Below are 15,087 nucleotides of genomic sequence, written 5' to 3'. Positions count from 1 at the left end.
GGTGCCCGGGCAGCCGCCTGAGTGCACAGTACTGCCCCTGCTAACATGAACTCAACTAGCCATCAAGGGAAACCAAAGGGGTATGTGACCACAATGTCATAATATTGAAAGTTATGAAAGTAGTTTGAAGACAGTTTGTAACTTCACAGTATTGTCATCATTATTAATTGGAACGGAGAAGCAAAGGCCAAACAACAACAGCAACAACAATCACAACAACAATAATAATAATTAATAATTAATTCAGTGCCACACATCGCGGGTTTTTTCTATATTATTAGGTTTGTCTTCAGGATATGCTCTGGACACCTAACATTCTTGGCTCTGAATTGGTAAGGACCTCTTATCTAACATGGCGGCGCCCAGGGAAAGGCTGAACTGTGAGGACTTCTCAATGTTTCAGGTAAAAAACCCCCCAGCTAAATCGGGCATTGAGCAACCGAGGACGCAGTAGGCGCAGTTAGCGCTTATTGTTTTATTTAAAATGGAAGTGGTTGAGTTGTTGGTTATTTTATTAAATTCTCAAATGGTGTGACCCTTACGTTCAATAATGTGTTCAATGCATTTATATGGTTGGAAGTCTTACTTTTTTTATAAAGAAAAGGATAGTTAATTAATGATAACAGAGATGTAGAATGGCAATCCGCTTAATAGGCATAAAAATGCGTTGTTTAAATGTGATTATTGCTCACACTGTTGAATTAAATTGTCTTAATCCATGTGTTACTGACGTACGTGTGTACGTACTAGTGGGCAGGAGGAGGAGCGAAGCGAACCAGTTGCACAATTCTTCTCCAGGGCTTCAGCTTCCTTTGTTCAGTTGACCCCTTTTAGAAAGAGAGCGTTTAGGAAAGGTTTATAAGTTCATTTAAGAAAGTAATTGAGGGGAAAACTTCCACTCTAAATAGAGCCAGTTGGTATATAGACCTCGAGTCTCGAATAAAAGCGTTAAATTTGGAACTGTATCTTGAACTTTATAAAACATACACTTGTGCTGCCGTTCACTTTTGGACAAGGCTGTCAGAATTAATTTTAAGGAGTCGCCTGCTGCTCTCATGACCTGTCCTAGGAGACTTCTAAACAGGATAACTTCATTAACACACACTGATGAGAAGGGAACTGATAGCTTGTAGAACTTGTGACTTAACTTCATAGAAATGTATTAAACACTGACAAGTTATTGCTGCAGGAAAAGTGGGTATTTGTTTTTGTCCCTAAAGTTGTCTCTGATCTCACACATAGTCCCCATAGCTCACTGTTCAGTGATTAGTGATTCAGTGTCTACAAATAAACGTTCAGGCTACTGGAGTGGCTTTCAGTGCATCAACACACTTTCTAAGGTCTTGAACAAAAGTTTGAACATGCAGTCCTTGAAAAAGACCAGCTGGTTTGGCTGTGAACGGACCACGTGCACTCACTCCGTGGAGCTGTCTGGTCCAGCACTTGGTAACATGGAGGTGCACATGGCTCTTTTATGTCTGTGTACTGAAAAAGAGGCAAATACTGTGGTCATGCTGGAGGGCTGTCTTGCAATGAAATACTGCCCCATTGTGGAGACGGATGTAATTCTTGACAAATATTAAAACCAAAAACAGGGGACACTTTTCAACTCGAAGGGTTATGAGAGTTTCAAACAAGATGCCTCTCATGTTGCTGAATCTAATACCTGAAGTTCCTTCAAGAAACAGCTAGAAGAGATCCTGGGATCATTTAACTACTAACTACCTAGCCTAACAAGGTAGATGGGTCGAATGGCTTCCTTGCGTTTGTAACCGTTCTGTTGTTAATCTTGATGTACTGGCAAGGCTCAGCTGAGGAATACTTTGCACAGGGTATCTGGTCAAACCTGATGATAGTTTTTCTTGCTTCCCTTCCTCATTTGCTTCTCTCTCTCCCTCCCTCCCCCCCCTCGTTTAGGAAGTCCTTAAGGCGATGCGCACCATCGATGATCGGATAGTCCACGAGTTGAACACCACTGTCCCTACTGCGTCTTTCAAAGGGAAGGTCGATGCCAAGCAGACGTGCAAACAGCTGTACGAGTCTGTAAGTGCTTGGGCAGACTGATCAGTGCTGCTTGCTTGCACCATTTCCCAACACGGTGCATGAATATGAATGCAGAAGAGGGTTTGTAAAGTAAAAGAGATCAGAAAGCGGCGATAAAAAGTCTGGCTTTGAGCAATATACCTGCACATGTGTTTATGCTAGCTTTGATCACTTACATGTCGTGCTCTGTTTTTTTCCAGCTAATGGAAGCCCATGTCAGCCGAGATAAGGCAATAAAGTCCTGTATAGCCCAGACGTCCAGTGTGGTCAACCAGCTGCGGGAGGAGAGGGCGAAGGATGCCGATAACCTTACACTAATCAAACAACTCAGGAAAGAGCAGACCAAGGTAATGCACAGTTGAGCCACAAGAGGGCGTGCTAACTCTTACCAAAAGCCCTACAACCTGAATGCGCATTAGTACATCTCGCTTTGCAGACAAAAAGGAGCAGAATGACTGACCAGCAAAACGTTTATAAATGTTGTATTTGTGCTAGTTTTTAAATGTAAGTCATAATTAACCATGATGTTTTTTCTTTGTGTGTGTTGCAGCTGAAGTTTATGCAATCAGAATTAAATGTTGAAGAAGTTGTCAATGACAGAAGCTTGAAGGTATGACAGCATAAAAAAAAATTACATCTTTCTCCTCTGCCCAAAACGGAGAAGATGATGTACACCTTCTGTTTCTGTGTTATCATTGTCCTCCTGGAATGTGTTAGACTATAAAGCAGACATCTATTGAAATGACTTTATTATTGATGCATTTATGCCTCAGGGCCAGCTGCTGAAAGTACATGATATAAAATCTAGACATGTAAGTAAAACCAATTATTAGCGTCCAAGCAAAAATCCTTATACCTCATGTAAGAAAACACCCGGTGACGTTCAAGGTGCTTGGTTCACTATATATGATTAATTTCTCTTATAGACAGCTGAAGGATTTGTTTATAAGTGGGTAACTAAATGCTTAACAGTCCAAAGGGTAAATAAGATTTTTTTTATAATAAGTATGTTTACTGTTCTTCATGCAGGTGTTCAACGAAAGATGCTGGATTCATTTTTCTCCCCCGAAGCACCAGTGACGTCTGTGAAGTGGCGTTTGTCACAATGTCTGGAATGAAAATGGCATCATGGTAGCTATGCCGCCGCGGACCACCGAAATCAAAGAACCGGGATTTCCTGTGCTGCAACCATCAAGGAATCTCTCCATCACGCCGTAGTTTCATAAGACAAACTTCTCAAATGTTTGTGAATCGCCATTTTTTTTTACAAACCTTGTAAAAAAAAAAAAGTTTTATAAGAATGAAAACTGTTTTCAAAGGCCAGCTGTGGTCTCCATGCTGTTGGGTTTGCGTGTGACTGCTAAGGCAGGCTCTTTCCACAAATGGCGTGTTGAGTTTGGATTCTGAGAAGCAAGGCCTAAATGGCCATGGGCCAGTGACCTCATAGCAAACTAGTGGTGTTTGCTACCCAGGAACTAGCTGGAACCTGTTGAAAAGCCCAGCCATTCTTTGACTGAATCAACAGCATTACAGCAGACAGCCTGATTCGATAATAGACCTTTCACAATATCCACCTCTTTCTATGGAATTGCGCGCACAGGGCAAATGGAATACAGCTGTAACGTTTTTGGAATTTCCGCACCACATTCCAGGCCCTTTCTCTAACACATCTTGTTTACAGAGCTGTTCTAATTTATAAAGGACACAATCCTGACACAAAAGTTGTATGACAGGAGATGAAACAGCACTGATATGTTCAGTCACCCACAATCTATTTAGTGCATTTTTATCAACAGATAAGGATCGCAAGATGAGAGTCTTGAACCTCTGACTGGTTCCTGACATCAAGTATGAATACCTCTCCAGCAGTGTACAACTGTTTTAGTACGGGAAATGCAACCACATTAATTAGGTTTTTAGCGCAGGAAGAGAAGGTCTAGTAAACAAGATGAGACTTGTGACATTTTTGCTCACCATACTGCTTTCTCCGTTTGAAGTGATGGCAAAGACATGTTAGCCAGGTGTCAACTGAAACATCTGTTTAAGGACTGCAAGAAAAGAGTGCCTATACCAATAAGGGGTTGTGTACTTTTAATCATGTCAGGCTGTGCTTTTCTCATAACCATACCACCGCAACAAGTACTAACATGCTTTCAGGAAAGCGATACTGCAGGGCCTCCGTCTACTTTCTGCAACAAAAGTGACAGAAAATCACTGACTTGTGTGCAAAGAGTCCCACAATGAGAGCAGCTAAGGCTCAAGCTGACTTTTTAGAAGCTTTTTAGAAGCTCTAATGGTGCAAGGCTGTAAAAAGGATTTTGTAACTCTTGCTGTGTGCTCAGATCTTTGAGTGGTGCCCCACTTAAACTGGAACATTTTGCCAAGGAACCAGAGGCCGTTTTCAGATCTGTTTAGTGCAGAAATCAGTTTGCTGACTTAGCTATAGCCAGAGGCGGGTATCATGGCATGGAATTACAAGATGTGTGGCCAGTGGTGCACAAGGAAAGCCCAGTGTATTAGCAAGGGGAGGACCGCTACACACGGTACACTGCTTACCCTAAATGGTGCTGTTGTGAATACAATTGTTTTACTTTGCTGTAAACATTTTGTGCATGTGGTCTTTTTTAACAGCCAGTTCATCACAGCATCTAATATTGAACTCAAAGTTCCCATATAACGTAAACCTACGCGCTACAGCCTTTTTGCAGTCGTTCATGTGGCATTGAGGTGCTCGGTGCAGCCATACAGTACGTTTTTACTGTGGATTCATTCATTATGCTGATGATCGTTCACCAGCAACGACTGTGGCCGAAACCAGGAACATAACACTGCAAGTGGGTGTTTAGAGAAGTCATCCATCAGAAAAGGGTGTTTCTGCTTTCTGATTAATCATGGTTTGTGCTCTCACCGGTTCCTGGCTTACGCCCTGGAAGTGCACACAGGCTGCATTCCCCAGCAGCCAACGGAAAACTCCATCAATCATTTCACTCGCCCTTCAGTACGTGTTGCCAAAGGCAGCTTTGGGTAATTTTAGAGGTTTTAGAGGACGAACAAAAGTTTTAAATGTCATGGGAAAAGACAGAAAAGAAAACCGCAGTTCTATTGCTGCCCCTCCTTGTCGAGCACAAGTGATTCCAATCGGTATACACTTCTCTAGAAATGATACTGTTGGCAGTCTTAAAACCTAACAACCCATCCCCCTTGCCCAAAAATGTCCCAGAACAAAAATAATGACGATGGTATTTTAAGGTCTTTGAAACTTAATTTTAATGTGTAACAGAGATGACTGCATGATTACAAAACGTACTGGAAACGTAGTGATAAATGACAGCATTCTTCACTCTGGACAACAGCACTGCAGGATCAGAAATACACAATCTCATCATGCTGGGCCTTGGAGGTCTGAATACTGTGGAGGCTCAGCTTTGACCCGGCATGAGGCAGGGTCTCGTAAACACGGATATGCAGGTACTCCTCTTCTCCAACGTGCACCTACAATGGAGAATCAAGATGGTGAAACATGCACGTTCGTGTATCAGATTCAGGGGGTTCTCCACCAGAACACCCCCACTAAACGTGCACAGTGAGCAATGTGCACGGTGAGACAGTTGTTCTGCGGGATTACTGTCCGAGGCAATGCGTTCATGTGCACCTGGAAAGTATAACTGTCCAAGTGAAAGCCTGAGCAAGATGCTACCCATTTGTAAATTAAACTCTAAAAAATGCATTTATTCTAAAAAGTATTTACACAGGCTACTTCCAATGCACTCAAATGCAAACAGTCTGGGTAGGTTGTCTTTTTTAATAAGAAGGTAATAACAGTGTGAAGATGTGGTCAGGACTCTGGACTTGCAAGTGAAAGGTTGTGGGTTTGAATTCCAGGTGGGACACTGCTGTGAGCACAGTGCGTCACGCACACGGTTTCAGTCAAATGTATCAGCCTCAGCCTGAGGTATGCAAGTGTACCAATATAAGCCGCTTTGGATAAAACCAAATTCATAATGACAAATGGACAAACATGCAGACAAATGGACTGCAGGGGCCAGGAAAAAAAAAGTCTAACTGTCTGCGATTTTCAAAATAGCCACAGGCATGATTTTTCCTACCTTAACGAAGTAATTGGTCCCAGCCACCACCTGCGACTTGAACTCCTTCGCAGTGAAGACCTGGAACTTCTTTCCAGCCTTTTCTTCCACCTGGGGCTTCACCTACGAAGTACATGCGACCAGGGCTGTGTTACCCTTCAGGAGATACTACACCTGGGTCAAGGTTCAGGACCACTCTAGGTGCTGGTGTGCATACAAGTCTGCTTAAATACTCCCATTCTGCCAGTACAGGTAAACTGGTCGTTTGGCAAGACTGCTGTGTTGCTATTTCATATCAAAGTTTATCTATCAAATGCACAACAATACAGCGTGCAGCAGTATTTGCTGGCAATGAAATGTCTTTTCTGCGAGCTCACAAAAATCACAAGAATCACAAAACTGAGGTTATGAAAATAAGGTTACATAATAATAGATGTAATAGAAACGGAATAAAACTCAATGTGAGTAGAGCTGCTATGTGTCCATGGTGTAGGCCATATATACAAGTAGTGCGGTTATGCTGAATACAGTGAAAACTGTGTGTCCATGTAGCCATTACAGGTGATTTGCTAAAGGAAATATTTCAGATAGGCTAGTCTATTTAGAACGATCAGCAGATGTCCTGGGGACGCGAGTGGATGCATGATAAAGACCAGGATAAGCTGGTAACCACACGTTAGTCAGTTCTAACCCATGACGATGACTCCGTCACAAAACGTTCTGCATTTTAGAGAGAAGCATAACTTTATCGCACCCAACACTTTTTCTGCTGATGAAAGCAGTAAGGATTTTTTTTTTTTAAAAGCAAACATCTGGAGAGTAACTTGAATAAAAGATCCGTGAGCATACTGAACAGTGCATGAGGCTTGAGGCTTCAAACCGAAATACCAAAAGTATAATAACATTTGGTCTCGGCGATGCAGCTTAGCTGAAGTATTTCATCACAAGTAGGAACAGTCATTGTCAGGATATTAAATATTGTATTTCTCAAGAGGACTTACTCCAATACAATATCTTCAGTGACAATTATAACAACATAACAATAAAACTCACCTGTGCCGAGTACTTTCAGAGTTGATCCTACTCCACTCAATTAAGTTCGGACAGAATTCAAGTCCCCCCGAACAATTTCAATTCCCACTTGAACACTCACCTCGTCACAGATCGCTTGCACCTCCGCGGTGGCGGGTTTGGGCTCGCTGGTTCCTCCGCACAACATAGGCATCTTGACAAAAAGAGCAGTGATGTGACCAGTAAAGAATGAAACACACCCTACCAGCAGATCTGTGATTGCACTGTACAGACTGCACAGCGCACTTTATACAACACTGACACTTCCCCGTCTCTGACGCGCACTGGATCATATGACTCTACCGGACTGTACCATTCTCCCCAGGCCGGGGAGCCGAGACCTCGTTTGAAAAATAAAATCGATTGTCACAGATTCCTGTGCAATATTATAAATTATAACATGCAATTGTTCAACTGAAATTTTTAATTAAATGCGAAATGCAAAACGGGGCTGGGGCTACTGGAGTTCTCCAGTGTTTAATGAGAACTGAAACTCAAAGTCTCACTTTTTTTTCCCCAAGCTTTACTGAACATTCAATAATAATAATAATAATAATAATAATAATAATAAGTAAAGGAGAACCAGTACCCAGAAATGTAAACAACAGAACCTCAGACCTATACGTCCTCAAAGACCATTACAAATCTGAGTAAGTCCCGTAGGGAGCGGGCACCGTACATTGGCACAACGTGCTGTTACAGGAGCTCCCTTGGATATACAGTTTTATCCCAAGCCTGGTGCTCCCTTGTGCACGACAGCTTGAATTTGCGTTCCTCAAACGGCTGCTCTCAGCTACAGGCTGACTTGCTGACAGGTTGGTTGTGGTGGGGGTAAGAGACACGGAACCAGTACTAATGGTGGAAATGAAGGGTTTGAATCGCCGGTTTGCAACACATCCGGACACGGACAGTACCTGCGGGTTACAGCACATCGAATAATCGGCCACCAGTAACGAATTCAAGGTGTCAGTGAGAACAGCAATTCTAAAACTTCCGAAGTGTTATTTATTCAAACCGAGTGAGGGGCTCAGTGCTAGTATAGGCTTCTCCTGGCCTGTGACATGCACACTCATCCACATGTTGAGGAAAAGGGGAAGGATGACTCCTCTCACCATATGACTGCTCAGTAGACCACTGCCTCTGCTCTTTGCACCACTTGACTCACAGAAGTGCATTTTCTCAGGTGTAATAAGGGGTTTAAGCACTGCAACCCGACCATCGTATCCCTCTCTATGAAGTATTCGCTGAAAGTGCTCACGCCTTGGATTGACATTTGCACTCAACCGATTCAGAGCAGCTCTGCCTTGAATCTCAAACCAATTCACAGACATCACAGTCGAGGGGCATGCTCTTTCGTCCACAGGTGGCCCTCTTTCTCTCAGACTTCCTCATGAAATATCAGCAGTCTGAGCTGCCTTTGCTACTGACTCTCCTGCCGAGTGTGCCCCAGCCATCAGCCCTCTCTCACAGCCGCCGAGTCGCTACAACTTGTCAAAAAACCCAAACCAAAATTATCTAGGAAACACTGCTCACTGCTCTCCTGGTTGCATAGAAAAGCAGCTGACCGGCTTGAACAAAAAAGAGAATTCACACCAGAATTGCTGCATATTTTACAGACGCAGCCTTTGAACTTACTGGAAAAAAACGCCAGGGGCGACGCGAGTCTTGTTGATGGAGCTGGGGATCATTGCTGAAAGCTGTCTATCCTGTCACAAGCTGCGGTAAATTCCTATTCGCATTGATATTGGTGTGAACAGCTAACCGGAAAGTCAATTCGTGACGCCTCTTGAATGCCAGCTGGGAACCTGCAGGCCGACGCGAAGACCCCGCCGGGGTGCCCAGGCAGGCGCCTGAGTGCACAGTACTGCTCCTGCTAACGAACTAAACTAGCCATCAAGGGAAACCAAAGGGGTATTATTATTACAGAGGGATTTCAGAACAATAATATTGAAATCTCCCTGTTATTAACACACGTAAGGCATTAGGAAATTAAGGTATTGTGTAAATAATAATAATAATAATAAAAATAATAATTCCTTACACTTTTATAGCGCTTTTCTAGACACTCCCCTCAAAGCACTTTACAGGTCATGGGGATCCCTTCCACCACCACCAGTGTGCAGCCCCACCTGGATGATGTGGCACCAGTGTACCAGTACTCTCCCCACACACCAGCTCTCAGTGGGGAGGAGAGCAGAGTGATGAAGCCAGTTCATAGATGGGGGTAATTAGGAGACCATGACTGGTAAAGGCCAGGGGCAAATTTGGCCAGGACACCGAGTAACACCCCTACTCTTTTAGAGAAACGCCCTGGGAATTTAATGACCACAGAGAGTCAGGACCTTGGTTTTACGTCTCATCCGAAGGATGGCACCTTTTTACAGTATAGTGTCCCCGTCACTATACTGGAGCATTAGGACCCACATGGACCGCAGGGTGAGCGCCCCCTGCTGGCCCCACTAACACCTCTTCCAGCAGCAACCTTAGCTTTCCCAGGAGGTCTCCCATCCAGGTACTGACCAGGCCCACACCTGCTGAGCTTCGGTGGGCTGCCGGTGGTGAGTTGCAGAGTGATATGGCTAAAGAAGTACACAATGTCTTGTAATCATTATTGAGAGGTAAAACCAGAATAGTAGTGGTAGAAATTGGAAAAGCGAAGCAAAGGTAAAACAACAAACAACAACAATAAGAAGAAGAATCGTCTTAATGACCATCATCTTCAATATTTTCTTTAGAGAGATAAAACTCTTGGCACTGCATAGTTAAGGACCTTTTTTCATGTTGTGCATAGATTTAAAATTAAAACAGATGATAACTGTTTTTTTGCAAAGGCAGCCCAGAAACAGCATTTGTTTTGGTTGTTTCTTGTTGTTGTTTTGGTTATGTTCCGTTTGTAAAATTCTGGATCAATCTGCAAAATTAGAAAAAAGAAGGTTTCACATACTGACATTTGTTTTAAGAGAAAGAGATGTTATGTTACTTTTTAGTCCCATTGGAAGAAAATACAAAAATGTTATTTGTCATTATACACATTATTATATACATAAAATGAAATGGTCTGGGAAGAGACCTACATTTGAACACTTAAAATAGAAAAATGGGGCGTATCTCCAAACTATTTCTAAATGTAAGAACACGAAAGCTTTGGTTCTCTTATCTTTATTTACGTCATTTAATCTTTTTCTGTAAAATGCCGCTGTATTGTGTACCCCTGATGATGTTGTATTGTATGTATTTTTTGTTGTTGCAATTAAATTTAAAAAAACTGTTAAGGGCTTTTTATCCAACATGGGTGGCACCCAGTAAACGACTGAACTGAGGATTCAAATATATTTGTTCAACTGACGCCTTTTAGAGAGATTTAGAAAGGGCTTATCAGTTCATTTAAGAAAATAATTGTGGAAAGACTCTTTCACTCTAAACAGAGACGGATGGCCTATGGACTTTGAGTTAAAAAAGCATTACATCTGGAGCTCTATCTTGATCAAATACACATTTGTGCTGCCATTCAAACTTGGGAATCAGACAACTTTTGCGCAAGACTCTGAGATTTCATTGGGAGGAGTCGCTCTAAGGCTCTAAGTGGGTATTGGTGAAATTTCTCATGTCTCTAAAGCCGTCTCCCATCTCACATGTGGTCACCACTGTTCTCCGATTCATATGCATCCCAGAATAACAGGTCAGTCTACTGGAGTCACTTTAAATGGAGCAACACACTTTCTACAACTACTTTTCAGTCTTTGCTTCTTTCAAAAGTCTTTCGCTTCTCTGCCTTTTGGCTCAGATCAAAATAGCATGTGTACTTTTCAGTGTCTTTAACAAAACATTGAATAAGAAGTCTTTAAAAAGGACCAGCTGGTTTGACAGACTAGACCACATGCACTCCTTCACCTAATATCTGCAACCAGCTTGGAGCTTTCCCTGTACCTTTGATGGGTTGGGCATGGAAGTATGTTTTTACTGTGGATTCAATCATTATGTTGATAATCATTCACCAGCAACCACTGTGACCAAAACATCCTACAAGTAGTCATTTACAGAAGTCATCCATTAAAAAGAGGGCGTTTCCATTTCATGTTTCACCATGTTGCAGGAGAAGGAAATCGTTTTTTTTGCTCTCCACAATTCCTGACTGTGTGTACCTTAAGCACAAGCAGCAATGTGAATAATCCATCAATCCTCTTACTCCTCCTTCAGTAAATATTGCCAAAGGCAAAATATAACAGGTAATGGAGGAGAAAAAAAAAGTGTCATGGGGAAAATGAAAACAGTGTTTCCAAAATCACAGCACAGAATGGCATCTACCGTGAGATCAATGAGCACTTCTAGCCCTGCCCCTCCTTGTCGAGCAGTTTTTACTCCATTCAGAATACGCTCTTCTAGAAAGAATAAAGAGTCTTAAAACTAAGATTACAGATTTTAACAACCCATCCCCCTTGCCCAAAAATGTCCCAGAACAAAAATAATGACGATGGTATTCTAAGGTCTTTGAAACTTAATTTTAATGTGTAACAGAGATGACTGCATGATTACAAAACATACTGGAAGCGTAGTGATAAATGACAGCATTCCTCACTGTGAGGCTCTGGACAACAGCACTGCAGGATCAGAAATACACAATCTCATCATGCTGGGCCTTGGAGGTCTGAACATTCTCGAGGCTCAGCTTTGATCCCACATGAGGCAGGGTCTCGTGAACACGGATATGCAGGTACTCCTCTCCTCCCACGTACACCTACGACGGAGAAACATGCAAGTGAGGGCATCAGATTCGGGGGGCTCTCCACCAGAAATACTCTGCCAAACGTGCACACTGAGCAAGATGCGAGGCGAGACAGCCATTCTCCGGGATGACCAAACCTGAGGCAGCATGATTGACCGTACCTGGAAAGTGCAACCGTCCAAGTGAAAGCCTGAGCAAGACCCCCCTTTCTTTTTAAACTACAGTCTTAAAAAAAAAGACTTGACTATCTCCGCAGGCTAGTTTCGCTGCACTCAAAAGGTAGAGAGTCGGGGTTGTCTTTTTATTAAGAATGAAACAGCAGTGGGGCACCACTATGACACAGTGGTTAGCACTGAGCCCTGGGCTCAATTCCTGGGGCGCCGCCCACGTGCAGTTTGTACGCTCTTCCCATGTTCACCTAGGTTTCCTACAGTCCAGAGGCATGTTGGGAGGTTAACTGGCTTCTGGGCCCTGGTGCGAGTGCTTGTGTGTCTGTGTGGGTTGTGCGAGGGGCTGGTTTCCCGTTCCAGGGCGCATCCTGTATCCTGCCTTACACCTGTTGCCTACAGAGATAGGCTCCGGCTCCTCCACGACTCCGAATTGGAAGAAATGGATAGGAAATGAATGACTGGAAATAGCAGTGTGGAGATGTGGTCCAAACTTTGGAACTGTAAGTGGGAGGTTGTGGGTTCAAATTCCAGGTGGGGCACTGCTGTTGTAGCCTTGAGCAAGGTGTGTCTCCCACACTGTTTCAGTAAGAGAGCCTGATGTACAAAATACAATCCACTCTGGATGAAACCAGTCAAATTCATAATGGCACATGGACTGCACGTGCCAGGTAAAAAAAAAAAAAAGAGAGTTTAACTTAGTGAAAGTGTTTAGAAAAAGCCATGAGCTTGATTTTTCCTACCTTAATGAAGTAATTGGTCCCAGCCACCACCTGCGACTTGAACTCCTTCGCAGTGAAGACCTGGAACTTCTTTCCAGCCTTTTCTTCCGCCTGGACCTTCACCTACGAAGTACATGCGACCATAACAATAATATTATTATTATTATTATTAATAAAAACTCCTTACACTTATATAGGGACATTACACTCAAAGCACTTGATCCCCTCCACCACCAGTGTGCAGCCCCACCTGGATGATGTGAGGCAGCCATAGTGCACCAGTCCACTCCCCACACCCCAGCTCTCAGTGGGGAGGAGAGCAGAGTGATGAAGCCAGTTCAGAGAGGGGGGTTATTAGGAGGCCATGACGGGTAAAGGAGATTTCCCAGGGGGAAATTTGACCAGGAGACAGGGGTAACTCCCCTACTCTTTGAGAAACACCCTGGGATTTTTAACGACCATGGAGAGTCAGGACCTCAGTTTTACAGTGCCGCAAAAAAGTTTTTGTCCCCTTCCTGATTTCCTCTGTTATTGTATATTTATCTCACTGGATGTTTTCAGATCTTTAGACAAAATCTAATATTAGATAAAGGGAACTTGAGTGAACAAATAACACTTTTATTATTATTCTATATATTTTATAAAGTTATCCAGCACACATATGCCCTGTGTGAAAAGGTAATTGCCCCCTTACACTTAACTGGTTGTGCCACCTTGCAAGCAAACGCTTCCCATAATTCAGTATCAGTTTTAGCCCACTCTTCCTCGCAGAACCGCTTTAATTCAGAAACACGGGCAGGTTTTCAAGCATGAACTGCTCGTTTCAGGTCCTGCCACAGCACCTCGATTCAGTTTAGGTCCGGACCTGGACTCGGCCGCTCCCAAACTTTCATTTTGATTCTTTTCAGCCATTCTGATGTGGACTTGCTTTTGTGTGCCTGACCCAGCTATGCTTCAGCTTCAGCTCACAGACATTTGACCTTAAGAATGTTCTGATACAGAGCAGAATTCATGATTCCTTTAATTACGGCAGGTCACCCAGGTCCTGAGGTGGCAAGGCATCCCCACTCCATCCCACTACCACCACCATGTTTGACTGTTGGTATGATGTTCTCACTGTGGAGTTATTTGTTCACTCAGGTGAAAAATAATTTTTATCCAAAATTAGGATTTTGGTTGAAGACTTGAAAACATTCAGTGTCAAAAACATGCAATAACAGAGGAAATCAGGAAGAGGGCTAATACTTTTGCACTGTAGATCTCATCCAAAGAATAGCACCTTTCTACATTAACACCTCTACCAGCAGCAACCAGAGCTTTCCCAGGAGGTCTCCCATCCAGGTACTGGCCAGGCCCACACCTGCTGAGCTCCAGTGGGGCTGCCAGTGGTGAGCTGCAGGGCGATCGAGCTGCTGGCGTTATGCATTAGCTTGAAGTGCTGGCGTGCATATGCCTCTACTTAAATACTCGGATTCGTGGAAATGACCCTCTGCCAATACAGGTAAACCAGCCAATGGGCATGATCTCTACAAGCTGAAATGCTTCTTCAGATAGGCAAGTCTGTTATTAAGAACAATCACTAGATGCCCTAAGGACGTGCGCAGACGCATTAAATATCGGGACAAGATGTGTGCGCTGTGTGAACCACACTTTAGTCAGTCCTAACCGTGCCGATGACTACTGGATTTTAGAGAAACGCCTGACGCTGTCGCTTTCTCCACTGAAACGAAAGTCTCAGGAGCAGTAAAGAACTAAAAAAAAAAAAACACAAAATATTTGAATAAATAATCTGCAAGCATACTGAACAGTGTATGAGATTTCAAACTGAAATACGACTTTTTTTATTACTTTGCAACGTTTTATTTTGTCTCGGTACTGCAAGGACAGCTGCAATATTCCGTCCCACGCAATGCCAAGATCCAGATGTTTTCTTCATCTCTCAAGATAACTCCAACACAAGAACTTCAGCGACAATGATGACAACATAACAAAACAAAACTGACTTGCACAGAGTACCTAAAGGGCTCATCCCGACCCACTCACAATTCAAATTCCACTTCAACACTCACCTCGTCACAGATCGCTTGCACCTCTGGGGTGGCGGGTTTGGCCTCGCTGGTTCCTCCGCACAACATAGGCATCTTGACAAAAAGAGCAGTGATGGACCAGTAATTAATGAAACACTCCCGCAGTAGAGGTACAACTGCGCACTTAACTTGAAAAAAAAAACCCCACTGACACTTCCCTGTCTCTGAGGCGGCCTGGATCACATGACT

General features: G+C 43.3%; 3 protein-coding genes across 4 annotated transcripts; 1 reads left to right on the top strand and 2 right to left on the bottom strand.

Annotated features, from left to right (window-relative positions):
* The first annotated feature begins 321 nt into the window (after positions 1 to 321).
* On the top strand, positions 322 to 3,367 carry mix23 (mitochondrial matrix import factor 23). Its single transcript, XM_088920759.1, has 5 exons — positions 322 to 403; positions 1,918 to 2,043; positions 2,244 to 2,390; positions 2,594 to 2,653; positions 3,073 to 3,367. The coding sequence occupies exons 1-5, from the start codon at positions 353 to 355 to the stop codon at positions 3,121 to 3,123; spliced, it is 435 nt and encodes a 144-aa protein (XP_088776885.1). The 5' UTR covers positions 322 to 352; the 3' UTR covers positions 3,124 to 3,367.
* Positions 3,368 to 5,285: 1,918 nt separating this feature from the next.
* LOC148830237 (cystatin-B-like) lies at positions 5,286 to 8,946 on the bottom strand. Of its 2 annotated transcripts, XM_088920762.1 has the most exons (4): positions 8,835 to 8,946; positions 7,282 to 7,353; positions 6,150 to 6,251; positions 5,286 to 5,535 (listed from the first exon to the last, which is right to left on the bottom strand). In XM_088920762.1, the coding sequence occupies exons 2-4, from the start codon at positions 7,351 to 7,353 to the stop codon at positions 5,407 to 5,409; spliced, it is 303 nt and encodes a 100-aa protein (XP_088776888.1). In that variant the 5' UTR covers positions 8,835 to 8,946; the 3' UTR covers positions 5,286 to 5,406. The 2 variants fall into 2 exon arrangements, with proteins under 2 accessions (XP_088776888.1, XP_088776887.1); XM_088920761.1 differs by lacking the exon at positions 8,835 to 8,946 and having other exon boundaries at positions 7,282 to 7,485.
* A 2,740-nt stretch (positions 8,947 to 11,686) lies between these two features.
* On the bottom strand, positions 11,687 to 15,087 carry LOC148830236 (cystatin-B-like). Its single transcript, XM_088920760.1, has 3 exons — positions 14,881 to 15,087; positions 12,833 to 12,934; positions 11,687 to 11,934 (listed from the first exon to the last, which is right to left on the bottom strand). Exons 1-3 carry the CDS (start codon positions 14,950 to 14,952, stop codon positions 11,806 to 11,808), a joined length of 303 nt encoding a protein of 100 aa, XP_088776886.1. The 5' UTR covers positions 14,953 to 15,087; the 3' UTR covers positions 11,687 to 11,805.

Source organism: Atractosteus spatula, chromosome 7 (genome assembly GCF_055471065.1).
Source record: "Atractosteus spatula isolate fAtrSpa1 chromosome 7, fAtrSpa1.hap1, whole genome shotgun sequence".
Classification (NCBI taxonomy): domain Eukaryota; kingdom Metazoa; phylum Chordata; class Actinopteri; order Semionotiformes; family Lepisosteidae; genus Atractosteus; species Atractosteus spatula.
This window is presented reverse-complemented; position numbering and strand designations above follow the sequence as displayed.

Coding starts and splice junctions, on each gene's coding strand:
- LOC148830236 (XM_088920760.1), bottom strand. CDS start 14,952: ATGCCTATGTTGTGCGGAGGAACCAGCGAGGCCAAACCCGCCACCCCA. Junction 12,935..14,880: donor TGCAAGCGATCTGTGACGAG/GTGAGTGTTGAA, acceptor TGTACTTCGTAG/GTGAAGGTCCAGGCGGAAGA. Junction 11,935..12,832: donor GGACCAATTACTTCATTAAG/GTAGGAAAAATC, acceptor TCTCCGTCGTAG/GTGTACGTGGGAGGAGAGGA.
- LOC148830237 (XM_088920762.1), bottom strand. CDS start 7,353: ATGCCTATGTTGTGCGGAGGAACCAGCGAGCCCAAACCCGCCACCGCG. Junction 6,252..7,281: donor TGCAAGCGATCTGTGACGAG/GTGAGTGTTCAA, acceptor TGTACTTCGTAG/GTGAAGCCCCAGGTGGAAGA. Junction 5,536..6,149: donor GGACCAATTACTTCGTTAAG/GTAGGAAAAATC, acceptor TCTCCATTGTAG/GTGCACGTTGGAGAAGAGGA.
- mix23 (XM_088920759.1), top strand. CDS start 353: ATGGCGGCGCCCAGGGAAAGGCTGAACTGTGAGGACTTCTCAATGTTT. Junction 404..1,917: donor AGGACTTCTCAATGTTTCAG/GTAAAAAACCCC, acceptor CCCCTCGTTTAG/GAAGTCCTTAAGGCGATGCG. Junction 2,654..3,072: donor TCAATGACAGAAGCTTGAAG/GTATGACAGCAT, acceptor TTCTTCATGCAG/GTGTTCAACGAAAGATGCTG.